Source organism: Elephas maximus, chromosome 23, assembly GCF_024166365.1.
Source record: "Elephas maximus indicus isolate mEleMax1 chromosome 23, mEleMax1 primary haplotype, whole genome shotgun sequence".
Taxonomy (NCBI): domain Eukaryota; kingdom Metazoa; phylum Chordata; class Mammalia; order Proboscidea; family Elephantidae; genus Elephas; species Elephas maximus.
In genome coordinates, this window is record NC_064841.1 from 79,217,579 (window position 1) to 79,237,191 (window position 19,613).

General features: G+C 45.9%; 1 protein-coding gene across 3 annotated transcripts in view; it reads left to right on the forward strand.

The window, feature by feature from the left end:
* Positions 1-19,613, forward strand: part of MCF2L (MCF.2 cell line derived transforming sequence like) — a 333,538-nt gene that overhangs the window by 94,507 nt on the left and 219,418 nt on the right. The window contains exon 1 of one of the 3 annotated variants that reach the window (XM_049867593.1): positions 4,994-5,255. The exons of the other annotated variants lie outside the window; for them this stretch is intronic. Coding sequence (XP_049723550.1) covers positions 5,177-5,255 — 79 coding nt within the window. The 5' untranslated portion in view covers positions 4,994-5,176. Of the gene's footprint in view, positions 1-4,993; positions 5,256-19,613 lie in introns of those variants that run through there. 3 annotated transcript variants of the gene reach the window in all.

Here is a 19,613-nt window from a genome sequence, read left to right on the forward strand (position 1 = left end):
GCTCAGGAATAACGGGCACGTTATCACAAGTTCCCTCAACAGTTTTGTGGCCAAGGCTCCAGAATATATTTTTGTTATGCTAGGTAATAATATAATGTAATGTAATATAATAAATATATACAATATACCCGCCCAGCATTCCAGCCAATAAAGGAGTTTGTGTTATTAACTGTTCTGGATTTCTTCAGGGATCATTTTCACGTTTTCCTTTTTCCTTTACTCTGTTGGTGTAGGAGAAAGACAGTGCAGAAAACACATATTTCTTCACCTTCGGTGGCTGAGGACTTAGCTACGTCCAAGTCCTGGCTGCAGTGTCTTTCCTACAGAGCTCTTCCGCCTGTCTCTGACGGGGGTGCCCACATGCACCCCCACTGTCCCTGGCATCCAGGGTTCTTGGTTTCCTCACAGCCTGACTCTGCCTGCCCTTCTGGCTCTCCTATTTCTTACCTTCCTTTCATGGCTAATTTTCCAGAATGGTTGCTAAGAGGATGCATTTGGTATCCAGGTGTAATATCACATCATGCCTTCCTACCTGTGGGAGCATCTCGTTTGGTGGGTTTAGCAGGCATGTCCTGTTCTCTTTCTTTACCTTTTCTGGGAGGGGTTGTGGCAGTAATAGTAAGAAGGCCTGTCCCCTGGGGACACACAGGATAAACACTCTCCTTGGCAGTGTCAGATTTGGGACCTTACTCTAACTATGCCTTGAATTTAATTGTAAGGAACTTTGTGGATGACGCATTCAGATTGAAATATGACAGTTTTCCTGAAGCAAACATGTATTTCCTACTTCTGTATTTATATGCTCCCGAGTCTGAATCCTGCCTCTCCCACTTACTAGCTGTGTGGCCTTGAGAAAGTTACTAAACCTCTCTGTGTCTTGGTGTCTTGTTCTGTAGAACAGGGATAAAAAACACTACCCATCTCCTAAGGTTGTTGTGAAGATTAAATCAATTCATACCTTGTAAGGTCCTTAGGAGGTGCCTAGAACATAGCACATGCTCAGTAAATGTTGGGTGGTGTCATGATCCACCACCTGTCAGTTTGCTGCACTGTGGTAGCTTGCACATGGCTATCATGGTGGAGGCTATGCCGCCAGTATTTCACGTCCCCGCAGGGTGGACAGGTTTCAGCAGAGCTTCCAGACTCAGACAGACAGACCAGGAAGAAAAGCGTGGCTATCCAATTCCGAAAATTAGTCAATGAAAACCTGGGGATCATTGGTCGGATCAGAACATTTTCTGAGTCTTCCTTTGGACACGTCATGAGGAGGAACAGTCACTGGAGGAGGGTGTCACGTTTGGTGACGTAGAGGGCCGGCGAGGGCGAGGGAGACCCTCGGTGAGGTGGATTGACACACAAGCTATAGCGATGGACTCGGACATGCTGTGGGCTAGGAGAACAGCACAGGACCAGGCAACGTTTTGTTCTGTTATAATAAGGTCGCTCTGAGCCAAAGCTGACTCCATGGCGTCTATCTACCTATCATCTACCTACCTACCTATTCATCACCTATCTATCTGTCGTTATTATTATACTTTGAGCAAATATAACACAATTTATATGGAAAGATAGCACCACCTGTGCCACAATTTAAGGAGAGAGTAAAGGCTTGACAGAGATTGAGAGACAGACCAGAGAAAACATCACCTGAAGTTGACATTCCTTTTTTTTTCCATTTGTTCCTCAGATTAGACCGCTGACCTAGAGTCCCAGTGTTTGTCCAGTGGCCTGTGAGGAAACCATGTGGATGTCACCAGAGTATTTACGGATGGATTCATTCAACAGCCATCTGAGCACCTCTACTGAGGTGATGCTGAGAATAACTGGCCTCCTGTAACTACTGAGAAAACCCTGGTGACGTCGTGGTTAAGAGCTACAGCTGCTGACCAACAAGTCAGCAGTTCAAATCCACAGGTGCTCCTTGGAAGCTCTATGCGGCAGTTCCACTCTGACCTGTCGCGTTGCTATGAGTCAGAATTGACTAGATGGCAACGAGTTTTTTTTTTATAACTACTGACTGGTGTTTCTGGAGGTTCTCTGTTTGATCCATGGAGGAAAGTGTGAACCTAATGGAATGTACCTTTAAGAACTAATTGTTATTGAAATAAAATAAAAAAAATGAATGGCAGGTGGGGTTTTCCACTTACAGGTAAACTATCCCTGGCTTACCTTTACAAAGAGTCTAGATTTTATTCCTGGGGAAGCCACTGGAAGATTTTAAGCACAGGAGTAATGTGAGCAGATTTCTAAAGATAATGCTGAGCTCAGAGAAGAGAATAGATTGGAAAGGAGTCAGACTTGGGGCAGAAACCAGCTGGAAGACTCATGTCCTCTGCCTTGATGAGGGTCTAAGGGGGGATGGAGAGGTGGCCTGAATATAAGAGACTGGGGAGGAGGAATGGACAGGACTGTGTGGGGAAGGTTGGGGGGGTGGGTAGATGAGCCACAGAGTGCATGTGAGCCGTTCATTGAGCTTGGGGACATGATGACAGCCCTCGATGGACACGCTTGGATTTGAGGTTCCCGAGTAGTCAGCCTGGAGAAGCAGACCAGCCAATCATCAGCAGAGAGAAAGTGGGTGAGGTCATCAGAATAGGTCCAGTAGCATAGGGACCTGTGGAGGAAGGACAGGAAGAACTGAAGTCAGAAATCCCATTTACAGGGAGGTCAAGGAGGAACCCATAAAAAGAACCTTTTAGAAGAACAGTCAGAAACCTGAGAAGAAAACTGGGAGAAAATGGTGCCCAGAAGCCCAGGGAAGACAGCCTTTTAAGGAAAGTGCGCTCAGGGGTGTGAAATCCAAGGAGATCAACAGATAAACCCCTGAAACAGCTGTTGGATTTAGCAGCTTGGTCACCCACATGGCATTATCCAGAGAGGTTTCGGGGGATAGCAGAGGGTTGATGAAAGAAGCTGAGAGTGTGACTAGAAATTTTCAGACATGAAGGGAAAAGAGGTCAAAGATAGACCAGATTTTGTTTCTTTTTCCTTTGTTTTGTTTTTTAAAATGGCGTAGACATTGAGCAGGGTTCAGCTGCTTCAGCATCCCCTGGGATCTTGTTAGAAATGCATATTCTCAGGCCCCACCCTGGACCTGCTGGATCAGAAACTGGGTGTGGCGCCCGGTTACCTGTGTTTAACAAGCCTGACTGTGATGCAGCTCCACGTTGAGAACCACCGTACTGAGTACCCTTACGTGCTGGAGGGGGAGAGCCAGTCAAAGGGAGACGTTGGAGACACCTGGCAGGGGGGGATGCTGGGTGAAAGCTACATCTGCAGAAAACTGAAGGCATGTGGCCTGGGGCCCAGTTTCTAGCCAAGGACAAATGTAGGTGCCCTTGCGTTGAGACCAATGGGAAGGCAGAAGCAGATGACCACAGAGGCAGGGAAGGGCCTGCCTCTGAGGGTGTTTATCTGCTGACTGTGGCCTTCTTTGAAGCTGGAGGCAAGGTTGTTTGGGATCCAGAGGAGCTGAGTGGTGAAGGTTTCGGTGAGCGTCCTGGGGAATGAGTTAGAAGCGGCAGGCCAAGAACGTCTTGTAGGCTACTCCTAGATTGAACGTGGTGATTACGTCTGGCTCCTGGGGTCCTGTGGATTTTCTCTGGCACTTGGCAGCCCAGGGGGTGTTTGTTCACAAAAGGGAAACATTCGTTCTGTGCTCCCTGAGACCTTCTCTGACTCTCCCCTTCATTGAACTCCCATTACTTTGAAGCATATGAAACTGATATTCAGTGCTGTAAAAAACAGCCACTTACAGTTTACCCAACACTTCCTGTGAATGGTTGTTACACTTTTTAGTTTATGTTGTAATTATTTGTTTCTAGATATTTCTTGCCCTTCAAACCCGTGAGCTCTGTAAGGGCAAAAATGGTATGACTTTTATCTTTTTATCGCTCAGGCCCAGCTCAGTGCCTGAAAAAGCCACTGACATGTGAAGGTTGGCACACATGAATTTGTTGACGTCAGCTGCAGTTTTAAGTTAAGCCACTACATGCTTGAATTTTCTTCAAGTCATTAGTGGATATGAGTCCGTCTTATGGAAACAGCATTGGTGCAGGGGAATGTAACCTGTGAGGCTAAATAACAAAAGGATGGGAAAGCACTTTGGTTAATGGGAGGCCTCTGTGAGAGTCCAATGTGTGGATGAGGGCGTTCTTGCCTGTTTGCATGATGGTGTTGGTCCTGACAGCGATAACCAGGATTATCAGAATTTAAATCTTCAAGTCTCAGCCAAAACGCCTGGCTGCTAAGACCGTATGGTTTAGGATTAACAGTGTGGCTTTGTGCCAACGATTGGCGAGGTTGGAGGGCCACAGCGCCTGCCAGCTTGCCCCCTTCCCTTGCTGCATACTCCAGCCTTGGGACAGGTAGCGACCGGTGTGGGCTGCGGCCGGCCACCCCCAACACACGACTGGCCTGCAACAGGGAGGTGGCCGGCTGCAGCGGACAGGTGGCCTCAGCGGGGAGGTGGCCGGCCGCATTGGGCAGGTGGCCGCAGCGCGGAGGTGGCCGGCCACAGCGGACGGGTGACCACAGTGGAGGTGGCCAGCCGCGGTGGAGGTGGCCGCAGCGGACAGGTGACCACAGTGGAGGTGGCCAGCCGCGGTGGAGGTGGCCTCCGCGGGGAGGTGGCAGCAGCGGAGGTGGCCCGCGTCATGCGGCTGCGCCTGGACCCCGCGCCGGGCTGCTGCGGGCTCTGCGGCGGAGAGGCCGGAGGTACGCGGTGGGGGCGGCGGGAGCCCCACTCTGCAGCTTCTGTCGCTCCCTCGCGTCCCCGCAGCCGCCGCTTCCTCTCAGGAGAGCCTGGGGCCCCGGGAGCCGGGCTGGGTCCTGCGCCCTGGGCGGCGGGGACCCAGGAGCGGAGAGGGAGGGCGCACCGAGCCTTAGGTGACCGCGGTGCGCGTTCCTGGCAGGCTGCGAGCCGCTTCCGCTTCCGCCACCGAGCGCTGCGGCGGCTCTGAGCAGGGTCACCTCTCCTCGCTGGTTTGGGGACCAATCCGTGGGAAGTGGCTGAGCTGCAGGGCTGAGCAGCGCTGCCGTAGTCTCCCCCTCCTCCAGCCCTCCCTCCCTTTCGCTCAGCGGTGCCCCCTCCCCACTGCTCTACCCCACCCATAAAAGCCCCTTCTGATGCGGAGGAAAACCTGTCTGCTCCGGGTCCTTCTTGCTTTATCGGAGGATGAGGTTTTGGCTGAGAAATGAAGACATGGCCCTAGAAGAAATGGTGCAGAGATTAAATGCGGTTTCCAGGCACACTGGTAGGAGGAGCTGCTGGTCCTAAATGATATATTCTTAAGCTTGCCATCATATGTTGAATTTTAGGGAAATGCTTCTAATTTTTGTATAACAGCCTTCATTTTTTCCCTAGCGCTGATAACAGGCAAGAACAGACACGGTGGGCAATTGTCCGGCAGCTGCTATTCTTCTATTGACCGTCAGCATGCTTGCATTCTGCCTAGGATGGTTAAAATAATTGCAAATTAGTGACACCAGCTTTCTAAGAAATCTATTGATCACGGATTCGTGTAGGAACCGTTTGTATCATCTAGTCGGAAATCTCATTCAAACTGCGTTTTAGCTGCCTTTGCGATAGTAGCCATGGAGAAAGCCTAAGTATTTGTGAACTGAAAAGAATTTGAGCCCAGGTTTTCAGAGCCTTGGTGTAGGGATGGTGGAGCTGTCCGAAGCTCATTCTGAAGAAGAAAAATCAAGTTAATCAGGTGGTTCTTTTTCTCCATCAAATGTAGCTTAAATGTAAGGCAAATGTTTGAAACTGGTATGGCTTAAAGAGTGGGAGGATAGCGAAATTGGACATTCATTTTCTCTGTTAATTACAAGATCACTTGAAATAAGCTTTAAGAGCAGGTCAAATTGATTTGTTTAGATTAAAAAAAAATGAGATGACAGCTTATATCTTGCTATTGGCTTTCCATTTGCCACGTCTGAGTTTTCATGCTGCGTTATGCGGGAGGCAAGAGTCTACATCACCTAGTTTTCTTTGAAATGAAGAGGAAATAATGATAACCACTGAAAGTAAGTTGCAGGGTTTTTTTTTTTTTTTTTTACCCCCTCTAAAACTGACATATGTTATGTACTATTACGTGGTCTTCAAAATAATACTTCCTTGGAGATTAGAATTTTGTCAATCGTTTGTGTCAGGTGGGGTTTTTCTCTCTCTCCCTGATAAGTGATAGACCCCGATGGATCTTGAGAGCAAAGCAATGATTAAATCAGTGTAAACATCATTGTGTGGGATGGTCTAATCAAGACTTTTGAAGACATTCAGTTTTTGGTGATTAAAGCTACTAGATTCATTGCATGCTATCAAAATAGAAGATGAAGCCATTTTTTTATGCCATCAGTCCCCTAATTCTTAGAGACAGAGCTCCTTGTTTCTGAAACCTGAGTCGAGGTTTGCGCAGGATTTGGTATGTGGCGTATGCTCAAGGTCAAAGTGGACTGCTAGATTCATAGGGGGGAGTGCTGCCCAACCAGCCCTGGAGGTGGCAAAGGAGAAGGCGCTTGCCTGGCTCTTCTTGCCCCTGCATTTGGGCTGATGTCAGAATTACCATGGAGTGGGAACTGTTTCAGAGAGTGATGTCATTCCTAGGTTTTTAGGGACTGAGGTTTCTTCCTGAGCTCTGAAAGACGTATGCATTTTAGACTGTAAGAGCGGTATCTCAGAAGAGCAGCAGTGACACTAACGGCTTCCTGCATGTACCTTGTGACCTAGGCACTGCGCTAGGTCCTTCGTACTGACCATTATCTCATTTTAAATAGCAGCTCGGATGTGTGTCCTTTAGACATCTGTGCTACCGGAAGTTGCAAATTTCACCAAGACTTTGACATCTAGTTAACAGGTGCCCACTTTTATGAGTATCCAAGATTGTTTAGTTAGGGGGGAGGGCCCCCTCTTTGTCCATACCCCTGTTTTCTCCATTTGTGCTGGCCTCTTCCTTCAGCACAAACCCAGCTTTCATCATGTTGTGTGTGAGGGACACTGAGCAGAGGTTGCGTGTGATGTTTGGAGGCTATGAAAGTGTGATGTGATGGTGCTGTATCGTGGTGTTGACGTGGTGCCATCCACAGAGCTTGGGACGTGCTATGCGTTCTCATGTAGGGAAACGGAGGTCGTCAATGTGAACTAATCGCCGACTCAGGTTTGAATTCCGAGACCTCCCTCACCTCCCCATCTGTAGCAGATTGGCTTTTAACTCGAGGTCGTAGAGTTGTTCTTGGCTCCCATCGGACTAGTGGCAGGTGACTGGGGACACTGATCTGTTAGCTGCTGTAGTACTCAGAGCAGGAGGTCCTGACCCTTTTAGGACTTGACTAGAGCTGATGGCTTGGCTACGACAGAGCCTTCCATAGAGCTGCCTTGCCGTTTTGGCTGTCCTGTTGGGTGGCTTCACCCTGAACTGACAGCCATTTTATCTTTGTCTGCTGATCAGCACAGTGCTGCTGCCTTGTTTTAATTTCAGCTTCATATGTTGCTTCCACTCATCCAGAACATTCATTATCTAGGTCTATATGCATGTAAAGGAGGATAAAGTGCGCTCCGCTGCTAACCGAAAAGTCAGTGGTTCGAATCCACCAGCCTCTCCGTGGGAGAAAGATGTGGCAGTCAGCTTCCGTAAAGATTTACAGCCTTGGAAACCCTATGGGGCAGTTCTACTCTGTCTGCCCTATAGGGTCGCTATGAGTTGCAATCAACTCGACGGCAACAGACTTTTTTAAAGTGTACTACCCATACTGTCTGTGAATCTGTATCTCTTGACCTTGAAAATTTAAATATTATGCACTCTTCTCAGCCTAATCATTAATAACAAGGCCAGAGTGCCTTCCAGTAGCAGAAACCCAAAAACCAAACCCACTGCCATCGAGTCGATTCTGACTCATAGCGACCCTATAGAACAGAGTAGAACTGCCCCCATAGAGTTTCCAAGGAGCACCTAGTGGATTCGAACTGCTGACCTTTTGTTTAGCAGCTGTACCACTTAACCATTACGCCGCCAGGGTTTCCTCAAGTAGCAGAAGCACCCTTCTGTTTGGTGAGTTTCCTTTCCCAGCATTTTCATCTGTTTTGGTTTTCTCTTTAGATTTGCAGTAATTGGTGAGAATGTAAGAACATCTGAGGGAGAAATGCTGTGTGGATCTAGTTGACCTAAGGATTTAAGGGAAAGGTGGTCTTCAGACTTGAGGCATGCATCTGAATCACCTGAAAGGCTTGTTCAAACCGATTGCTGGGCCTCACTCCTAGAGTTTCTGAGAATTTGTTTTTAGGTTCGAGGTGATGCTGATGCTGTCAGTCCAGGAACCAAACCAAGAACCAATGCAGTAGAAGAATCTTTAAACCTAGCCTCACCTTCTGCAATAACTAATCCTGAGCAAAATAACTCTTATCGTGGGTGGGTGGACAGACGGACGGACGGACGGGTGGAGTTGTGTACGAAGAAGTAAAAATTCAAACTATATCATATTTTAAGGTTTTAAGTTCCCCAGTGAATACTGATAACTTCTAGTTATTTATATATTGAACAAACAAATCATTTGCTCTAGGACATAAATTTGATAATCACATCCCACCTCACATTCTCCTTTGGTTGGAGTTCAGCTATGATACCCATACTGTGTGGACTAAACGTTGTCTTTCCCCCTTCTGTCCCTCTTCCTATCTTGGAGGCTCACAGCAGTTGAAGAAGCTACATTGTAGCTGCTAAATCAGCTACCTTGAGGGAGAGGGTCAGGCTTTATTCTGGTACTATCATTATAGCAATATTTAAATAGTTAGTGTTTATTCTTCTAACATGTTCCTTTGAAAGAACTCAGGTGTCTCACAATGAGGTTTCTCTAAGTCACGTTAGGAAGGGGAACTGAGACATCTTGTAGCTAGTTCTGTAGCCGAGGTCTCTGGGAACTCTGAAGTAGGAACGTGAATGTACTTTTTAAGGCAGACCTGAACTGCAAGGTTTCTTTGTAGCAGAAACAGCTGTTGTTGGATTGGAAGGGAGACAACATGGAAGAACATGCTGGGTACCTGAGTATGTAAAAAGTGATCTGAGGGAAACGATGCTGCCACATTCTTGTTTTTAATTTGTAGAGCCTGTAACCTACATGGAGCCCTGGTGGTGCAGTGGCTAACCAAAAAGTTGGTGGTTGAATCCACCATCTGTTCCTTGGAAGCCCTATGGGGCAGTTCTACCCTGTCCTGTAGGGTCTCTATGAGTTGGAATTGACTCGACAGTAATGGGTTTGGGTTTTTTTTTTTTTTGGTAACTTGCATAAGTTTTCTAAGGGATATTCATTTTTCTTAAACTATTTGGTTTTGTGGCAGTTCATTGATTTGAGACTTCATGGAACCAATTAATCAGGCTCCCTTCCCTTGGGATCCTCTGACCCCACATTCAGAGGAGCTTGTCTCTAGACTGTGGATCCCACCTTCCTCAGCCCGGCTGGAGTCCTGAGGCAGGAGCTGCGCTCACGTCATCTCTGGTAGCCATGTTGGAAATTTGTCCTGGTCCTTTTAGAGAACTCTTCATCTTGTACCTACTAGGGTTCTAGAAACCAGCCCCCCTTCCTTCCTCTATGGCTCTTCTGCCTCCCCGGCCCTGACACCAGCTCTCTTGGCGACTAAACACAGGACTTGGGACAGACAGCCACAGTCCTCAGTTGACATTAGTGGCACTGACTCCCTCCTTGTTTGGCTGTTTACCAGCCTGTTGTGAGTCCCACAGTCACCAGAGGCCATCCTGGGACCTTCCATTGTCATCTGATGTCTCATCTGCTCTTCCCTCCTTGATCTCTGGTGTCCTGCCTCCAGGTGAGCTTGAGAGTCTACCAGAGGGGTGGACTCATCCAGGGATGCCTAGGAGAAGACACCTGTGTTTCACCTGTTTGGGTCTTGTGACTTACCGTCACTGATACTCTGATTTACAGGCCAGTGATACCTGTAACTACCAAGGTTTAAAGTTCTACAGCCACAGCCACATTTTTATATCAGATCTTGGTGAACAATGAAATGATAAGAATTTTTGTGGAGGTCCCTTCTATCTAATATCTACCTACTCAGCTCACAGGAGGACCAGGGAAGAAGATTATCCAGTAGCATCCCCCAGTCACACTTTTTCTTGTTGCTGTTTGTGTTTATTATTATTTTTTATTTTATTCTAAACTAGCAGAGAACACACATTTTAGGTTTTTCAGTCAAAATACACAGGGAAAGCAAATGTGTTATTTCTTTTAATTATCTTTTACTCAGAGGTTAAAATGTTAAATCTATGAGGAATTGTGGAGATTAACATTTTTTCATACCATAAACCCACTTAATGGGAAAGCCAACCCTAAATCCAGACCTCAGTCTCCTAAGACCCCACAGATAGTATAAGTTACTCTGTTATGGTAGATGTTTAATAGTTTCGGTGTACAACCTAGACATTCCCGTTGAGTTGATTCTGACTCTTAGTGACCCTGTAGGACAGAGTAGAATCGCCCCATAGGGTTTTCTAGGCTGTAAATCTTTACAGGAACGCATTGCCAGATCTTTCTCCCGTGGAGCAGCTGGTGGGTTTGAACCACCAACCTTCCGGTTAGCAGCTGAGTGCTTAACCGTCGTGCCACCAGGGCTTCTTCAGGACTCTCATGAAGGTGTAATAATCTGACAGCCTCTGATTGTTGTCAGAGGAAAAAAATCCTCAGTAATCCTGTAGGAAAAAATTCAAGGAAAAATACCCCGAGGGGTGGGGTGTGTGCATGGCGCTGAGTTTAAGTGCTTTAAATGCAGTGGCCGAACCATCCTGTCAAAATCCAGCCGTGCTCGTTGAAGTCCTTGTAGCAGTTTCCATCCGATGCCTCAGTACGCTTCCTGCCCTGCCGGCCTGCTGTCTTTGACCGCTGTGATGGAGTGCCCTTCAGGATTCGTGTTCTTCACTTTTTAATCCATTTTTAAAATGTCTTGGGTTCTTCAGGAAGAAGATTATACAGGCAAGTGAGATAAACATTTGTGAAGGATTTTTAGTATTTTATACCATGTCGTTTGTATTTCTAATTAAACAAGTGTGACTATAAAATATGGAAACTTTTTCAAAGTAAACAATTTATTCAGGATATTTTATGATTCTTATAAGTGGGGATTCAAGAATAGTTTTTAGAGATTCTAAGCAGAAAGAAAAGGCTTGTGGGATGAAATTAGTGATTTAGTGTTTGTGTGTGTGTGTGTGAAAATACACACAACTTAGCTTTTTTTAAGCACTGTCAGTTTCAGGTATTGCTGATTTACTGTGATACAACACCCCACCCACTGCTGTCGAGTTGACTCTGACTCAGAGCGTCCCCGTAGGGTTTCCGAGGCTGTAAACCTCTACAGAAGCAGACTGCCGTGTCTTTCTCCCACTGCCACACCTTTCTCCCATGGAGTGGCTGTTGATTTCAAACTGCTGACCTTTCTGTTAGCAGTCAGTCGCTTTAACCACTGCACCACCAGGACTCCTGGATGTAACAGTGGCCCTCAAAGTGTGGTCCCCAGACCAGGCATCACCTGGGAACTTATTAGAAGTGCAAATTCTTAGGCTTCCCACCTCAGACTTACTGAATCAAACCCTGGGTCTGAAGCCCAGCTACCTGGTTTACCAGACTCTCCAGGTGAGTCTGATGATGCTCAAGGGTGAGAACCACACAAGAACGTGGGCCTCACTCAGATTCTGATCTGATTAGTCTGGGCTGTGGTCTGGGCATCAGGATTTTTTAATTTTCTAATATAATTTTATTTTATTGTCGAGAATTACACAGCAAAACATACATCAACTCAAGTTTCTACATGTACCTTTTAGTGACATCAATTACGTTCTTTGAGTTGTGCAGCCATTCTCACCCTCCTTTTCTGAGTTGTTCCTCCTCCATTAACATAAACTTACTGCCCCCTAAGGCTCCTGTCTAACCTTTCGAGTTGCTATTGTTATTTTCATTCCATGTAGATAGTTCTTAAAAGAGCACAATGCTCAAGGCAGACCTTTTTTACTAGCTAAGCTAAACCGTTGTTTGGTTTTAAGATGACTTCAGGAGATATTTTTGGTTTAAGGTTTAAAGATTATCTCAGAGTAGTAGTTTCAGGGGTTCATCCAACCTTCATGGCTCCAGGAAGTCTGGAGTCGATGGGAATTTGAAATTCTGTTCTTCATTTCTGCCTTTTGATTGGGATTCTTCTGTTGACTCTTGGATAAAAAAGTTCAGTGATGGCAGCCGGGCACCACCCAGCTCTTCTGGTCTCACGGCAAAGGAGGAAGTTGTTCATGGAGGCAATTAGTCACACATTCCATATCCTCTTATTCCTGACTGTCCTTCTTCCTCTGTTGTTCAGGCAAATAGAGGCCAATTACTGTGCCTTAAATGGCCATTTGCAAGCTTTTAAGACACCAGGCACTAAGCATTGAACTAAGAGACTAGAACAGAGACATTAAACATGTTATTAAACCAATGAACTGGGATGTCCCATGAAACCATGACCCTAAACCTCCAAACCAAGAAACCAAGGCCCATGAGGTCTTTGGTTGTACATAAGCAGCCTCAGCAGTTACTCTTTATTTATTTTGTAGTTGTGAATGTATCACACAACTTTTGCCAATTCAACTTTGTACAGGTGTACAGCTTATTGACAGCAATTACCCTAATAGACTTGCAACCCTACCTTTAATCAACATGATAGTTCCATGGCCATTACCCACCCACCCCCACCCCTTTCTCCCTCCCTCCTACCCCTGATAACCATTAATAAACTTTGTTCTCTATACATTTAGTTTTTCAGGTGTTTTTATATAAGCAAGGTCATACAATAGCTATCCTTTTGTGATTGACTTATTTCACTCAGCATAATGTCTTTCGGGAAGCCCTGGTGGTGTAGTGGTTAAGTGCTGCAGCTGCTAACCAAAAGGTTGGCAGTTCGAATCCACTAGGCGCTTCTTGGAAACTATGGGGCAGTTCTATTCTGTCCTATAGGGTGCTATAGGGTCGCTATGAGTCGGAGTCAACTCGATGGCAATGAGTTTGGTTTTTTTTTTTTTGGTCCATCCCTGTTGTAGCATGTATCAAGACTTTATTTCTTCTACTGGCTAAGTAGTATTCCATTGTATGTACTTATCACATTTTGTTTATCCATTCATCTGTCGATTGACATTTAGGTTGTTTCCACGTTTTGGCTGTTGTGAATAGTGCTGCAGTGAGCATTGGTATACAAGTCTCTGTTTGAGCCTCTGCCTTCACGTCTTTTGGGTATACACCTAGGAGTGGAATTCTGGGTCATATGGTAGTTCTATTTAGGTTTTTGAGGAACCACCACACCCTTTTCCACAATGGCTGCACCATTTTGCATTCCCACTAGCAATGGATAAGGGTTCCCATTTCCCCACATTCTCGCCAACTTTTTTTTTTTAATCTTAGCCATCCTAGTGGGAATGAAATGGTATTGTTACCACAAATTGCGGATTCGAGCCACCTGTCGCAAGCCAATACTGAGACAGGAGGAGGTAAGGAGTAAGAGGGCTTTACGGAACAATGTCTTCAAGAGACAGAGGGGGCAAAATTCCCCCCAGATTCTGTCTGTCCCAAGAGGGCTACCAAGAGGGTTTTATAGGAAGAGGGTCAGGGTTTAGAAATTTCCAGGAATGTTGGTTCTTCTTTGAGGGGGTCATAATGACAAAGTGACTTATCGTTGACGTCTTGCAGGCCTCTTTACACCACCCTGGTTTCGGTCACATGATGGGTCCAGGTTTTGCTCAATTATCTCGGGTCCTGATGGAATTGTTCATTGTTTTTGTCACTTCATAGAGAAACATGGTTTAATCAACAACAAAAAATCTTGATTACCCTGTTTTTCTATAATGGAATTTGTTTTTCTACAAAGGAACAATCATGAGACAGATTCCAGAGCAAATAATCGATGTTTTCAAAGACTAAAGATTTTAATCACAGCTTATACAGCTAAACTAGAAAATGTATTCTCTCATTTTAATACTAAGACACTACAGAAAATGTATTTTCTCCACGTCGGTATCTCACTGTGGTTTTAATTTGCAGCCCTGACGGCTAATAATGTTGACCATCTTTTCATGTGTTTGGTGGCCGTTTGAATGTCCTTTCTGGTGACACGTCTATTCAAGTCCGTTGCCCATTTTATGATTGGATTATTTGTGTTTTTGTTGCTAAGTTGTCTAAGTTTTGTATGTGTTTTGGTGGCATCAGGATTTTAAAAGTGCCCAAGTGATTCTCACTTCCAGCCAGGGTGGAGAAGAGCCATTTTAAGCTTTGCTTTGTGTTTGCTTAACGAAGCCTAAGAATCTCAGTTCCAAGAGGCCTGGGGCTGAGCAACTTCCAGCCAGTTCTAAGTGCTGAGAGGCACACCTGGGCAAGGAGTAAGTGTCATCGGTCAGAGTGGGACAGAAAGGAAGACGCCTCTGAGATGTGTTCTGAAGAGGCACCTCCCTTAGCATCCAGGCATAGGAGGCTGGAGAAGGGTGCCACGGGTGTGCTTGGCAAATTTCTACAGAGGATGCAGCCACACTTAAAAACCAGGGCCTCGAACCCTGGCCGTTGAAGTTCAAATTCCTACTGATAATTTCCATTTCTTACAGGTTCCCCAATGAGAAATTGCAGTTTTCTCCTCCAGATACACTGAATCAGAGTCTACAGCTCTACAGGATCCCCAGGTGATCTGGGAACTTGTTAGAAATGCAAAGTCGCAGCAGGGGCTCGAACCTAACAGTTTGAAGCCCTGTTAAAAACCGCTTTGTACACCCAGCCTACCAGAAGGCATGTGAACGTGGTGCTGGTCCTGAGACCCGCAGGGCAACCCCTGGGCTCATCTTCCCAACCCAGCTCTCCTCTTGTGGAAAGGTGATGGGTCTCTTGGCTCCTGGAAGAGAAGGTTAAAGGGGTCAAGAAGGATTTGTGTTCTTAGTCGTGACTGGCGTGTCCGTCCCCAGATCATACAAAGACCCCAGGTCTTTCCAGGCCGGTTTCCGTTGAGTCAACTCTGGCTCACAGTGACCCACGTGTGTCAGAGTGGAACTGGGCTCCATAGCGCTATCAATGGCTGATTTTTCAGAAGTTGCCAGGCCTTTCTTCTGAGGGGCCTGTGAGCATACTCACATTTTCAGCCTTCCAGTTAGTGGTGGAGTGTGTTGACCGCATGCATCACCCAGGGACTCACTGGATCTTTAGCAGCTAACCATGGAAGAGGCCCCACTGGTCATGAGACATTGGGAGACACAGAAAAAAAAATTTAGAGGGAAAGCAGAGAAGACTGAAGTTGGAGGTGTGGCATGTAAATTATGGCTGAGGGATGGGTGAGTAGAAGAACGTGACACGGTGGGAGGGAGGACAAAGGCGGCTCCCCACCGAGGAACCAGACAGCAGGCGTCTTCCTTTCTGTCCCACTCTGACCGAGGACACTTACTCCTTGCCCAGGTGCGCCTCTCAGCACTTAGAACTGGCTGGAAGTTGCTCAGCTCCAGGCCTCTTGAAACTGAGATTCTTAGGCTTCCTTAAGCCAACACAAAGCAAAGCTTGAAGTGGCTCTTCTCCACCTTGGCTGGAAGTGAGAATCAGCTGGGGAGCTTTTAAAACCCCGATGCCCAGACCACAGTCCAGACCAATTAGATCTGAATCTCGGAGTGAGACCTTGTTCTCCTGTGGTTCTCACACTTGGGCATTCATCAGACTCACCTGGGGTGTTTGGTAAACCAGATTACTATCACTGGGCTGCAGCCCCAGAGTTTGATTCAGTAGGTCTGGGGTGGGGGCTGGTAATTTGCATTTCTAATAACTTCCCAGGTGATGCCTGGTCTGGGGACCACACTTGGAAAACTACTATTACATCATGGCAAACTGGACTTTCTTAGCTTAAGCCAGACCCTCTGCGGAAGCAGCCCACGCTCCGTGAAGCTGCCAGTATCCACCAGCCCTTGCAACTTGAAGGCTGCCTGTAATCTGTCATCTGGGAGGTAAACAGTGATTTGTGCTGGGGGGCTCTCCCAGCAGGGAAACAGCTGTTGAGAGGGAGTCTGGGGTCTGGTTGAGGCCTGTGAAACCCAAGAGCTGTCACCTATTTATTGTGACTTTTTACCATCAGAGAATCACAGGGCACTAGGAAACCTTCCGTAGGAAATGAAAGATATGGCCACAGATGGCATTTTGAGTCTTTCAGCTGAGATGGGTACTTGAGAAAAGGGAGGCCCTGGGAAGTCGCAGGACTTACGAAGAGCAGACTTTTCTTCCTGAGGGCCAGGCCACTGACCACCAGAATGGATTAGTGTCTCATTCTGAGGTGCAAAATCTGCAAAGAGACCTAAGTGTTATTTTATTCCTTCCGATTGAAAGATTTTTTTGAAAGTTGTGCAGATTTCAAACTTGGCCAATCTTAGATGCTTGCAAACAAATTGCTGTGAGTTTTCTGTTTGGTTTATTCTGTCTTCCTTTAAATGGTCTTATGAGCCACTTAATTGTAAAAGGTGAATTATCTTGCATCCTAATATTGTAGACCTTGTAACAAGAGCTTTTTTCTCTACCATGAATTAAATTGGGCAGTGTTTATCATAAAAAAGCTACTCAGGACACAGTTTTCATCAGCTACCTTTTTTTTCTTGGCAGCAGCTGTAGCAAGTTTTCTATTTTACTTTAGGACGTTTACTCCAGTCCTGTCACCACCAGCTAGTTTCTTTTGATTGAGGGTTTCCTGAACCTAGATATGGCCTGGATGCTAAGTGGGCCTCGTGTGACCACAGGCCTTGGGGTGCTGAAGGCTAGAAGCGGGGGGTGGCAGGGGCTGTGAGTTGTCTCTGGCGTGAGGCTTCAAGGCTGTCTCTTCCTGAGAGTGGGGAGCATTTGCTTCTTACCCTGTATCCATGGCTCCTGGTGGTTCAGTGGTCTGATCCCTGGCTGATGAATCTCACATGCAGCCACCACTCATCTGTCACCGGAGGCTTGCGTGTTGCTATGACGCTGAACGGGCGGTGGTGCTGCCAGACTAGGATGGACTAGGAAGAAAGGCCTGGCAATCTACTTCCAAAGAATCAGCCAGTGAAAACCCCGTGTACCACAGAGGTCCAATCTCATTGTACGTGGGGTCGACACGAGTCGGGCGTCAGCTTGACGGCAGCTAACAACAGCAAGCGTATCTGTGGCTCCCAGTGCCCGGCACGTGTACCTGGTTCTAGAAAGGTCTGTTGATAAAGCCTAAATGGATCCACCAAAGAGCTAGCCAAGAAGAGTCCAGAGAGTTTCTGAGTGTATGAAATCGACACCATTTCTGGGGAAAGAGAAAGCCTTCGCTTATATTAATAATAACTAATAAATTGGGGCTTATGTAATTGTGACTCAAAATGTAGACGTTAGTGATTAATTTGGTTTGATATAAACTGTGCTTCAAAAAAAAATAGAACTTTAGTGGGAAAATATAACTTGATGAAGAGATTAGCATGCTCCTTAAGTAAAAAAAATACACATGTGATATGGAAGACATCTGCTTAGAGGTTTAATGAAATGCCAGCGAGAATATCAGGAGAATGTTAACAGAATTAAACACTCATAGGGAAGGACGAACTGGCAAACGCAAAAAGCAGCTGGATTAAAGTTAATGAGTGACCTGCTAGCTAGATGCCTAGAAGTATTATAAACAAGTCATCAAAACAATGTTACTTGTTTAACACAAATACAAAATGTAAACCAATGGAATATAATAGATTCTAGAAACATCTTTAAGTATGTAAAAAAAAAAAAAAGAATGTATGACTAATTAAAGGTAACAACAACAGAAACAGAAAAATATTAGTTTGTGTACCTGGAATATTTGAACACCAACATAAAAAAGCAAAACCCAACAGTGTGTATTTCCCAATGCCATGGTAAAATTCAGGTAGCTCAAAGTTAAATACTAAAAACAAAACACAACAACAGCAAACACCGAGTGTGCTTCTCCACAGCCTCTTCCTACAGGTGCTCTTCATTTCACCCCTCTGTGGCTCTAGGGGCCTCAGAACAGGCCTCGCTGCTTCCATTGTGTTGCCCGCAATCATTTCTCCACTGGGCAGGCAGAGCTGTCTTTCAAAATGCAAGTGAGATCATATTGCCCCCATTCCTTCACTTCAAAGCCTTTTAGTGGGTTCCACCAAACTCAGAATGAAGCCCACCACCCCCCCCCCGGCCAAGAAGGGCCTAGGTGAGGCCTGCCTGGTTCCATCCTCATCGCAAGGATTCCGCTGCACACACGGCAGCTGGGTCACCCGGGTCACCTGGTCCCAACGAGACAAGCTCATCACCACCGCAGGGCCTTTGTACTTGCTGCACCCTTTTCTCAGATTGCTCAAATGTTCTCTCCCCCCTAACTCTGCAGGGATCGTTGCCTCCCTTCAGGTGTCTGCCCAAGTAGCTCCTCCTGGGAGACCTTTTCTGACCCGCCCTTTCTTTCCTCATCAGGCTCCGTGTACTTAACCAGCTTCAGCTGTCTTCACAGCGTTAATCAGTACTGAATACAACCTTTCGTATTAGATTGACTCCCTCCCTGGAGCTTGAGCAGGCCTTCGTGTGGCCCAGAACCTGCAGCAGTTCCCAACATGCAATAATCCAAGCCGATTGACAACTTTCTGGGTATGAGATGTTTCAGCAGTTAGAAATGAAAGGATGCATGGGGCGAGTCTATTAAAAATATATATATAACCCACCTAGTGCCGTCAAGTTGATTCATATATATCGTATAAAAAAACCGAGTCAATTCCAACTCATGGTGCTGTTGAGTCAATTTCAACTCGTAGTGACTCTATAGGACAGAGTAGAACTGCTCCATAGAGTTTCCAAGGAGCGGCTGGTGGATTTGAACCGCTGACTTTTTGTTTGGCAGTGGAATGCTTAACCACTGCACCATCGGTGCTCCAAAAATGTCGTATTAGTAGGACTAAAGTGAAAACCAGAATGTAGGTGGTATTTGTCTTAAGTCTGGAGAACTAATAAAATAAACATTCAAAATCTGTTATAATGTCAAAAAGTTTCTGATGAACAAATCCTCAAGAGAAATACAGCCCGTTAGGAGTCAGCACAAACAGACGACACTTGGAAGAATTCCCATTCTTTCTAGTAAAATTAAATTATTTTATGGAAAAGCTGCCTTATTTCTAAACCTGTATGTAAATTTCTGGTTATATGAAGAAGTTTTAAATATGTAAGGAGAATGTAATAAAAAAATACAGTAATGGGAAATGTCAGCATATATCTCTCAAAACCTGACCACTGTAGTAAACAAGGATATAGAAGAATCACGTATCAGGTCACAAAATACCTAGTTTTCAGACGAGGCACCTAGGGTGTGAATAGGTGAAGCACAGGCATTTTAAGGGGAATGACACCATCCTGCCTGATACGGTGAGGGTGGATGCGTGAAGTGCGTTTGTCAAAACCGGTGGAACTAGACAACACAGGAGCGAACCCAGATGGGAACTGTGGACGTTAGTTAGTAATGGTGTATCGATATTGGTTCACTAACAATTGTGTCACACTAATGCAAGGTATTAGTAAGAGGGGAGTGAAGTATATGGGAATATCTGTATTTTTTGTAGTTTTTCTGTAAACCTAAAACTGCT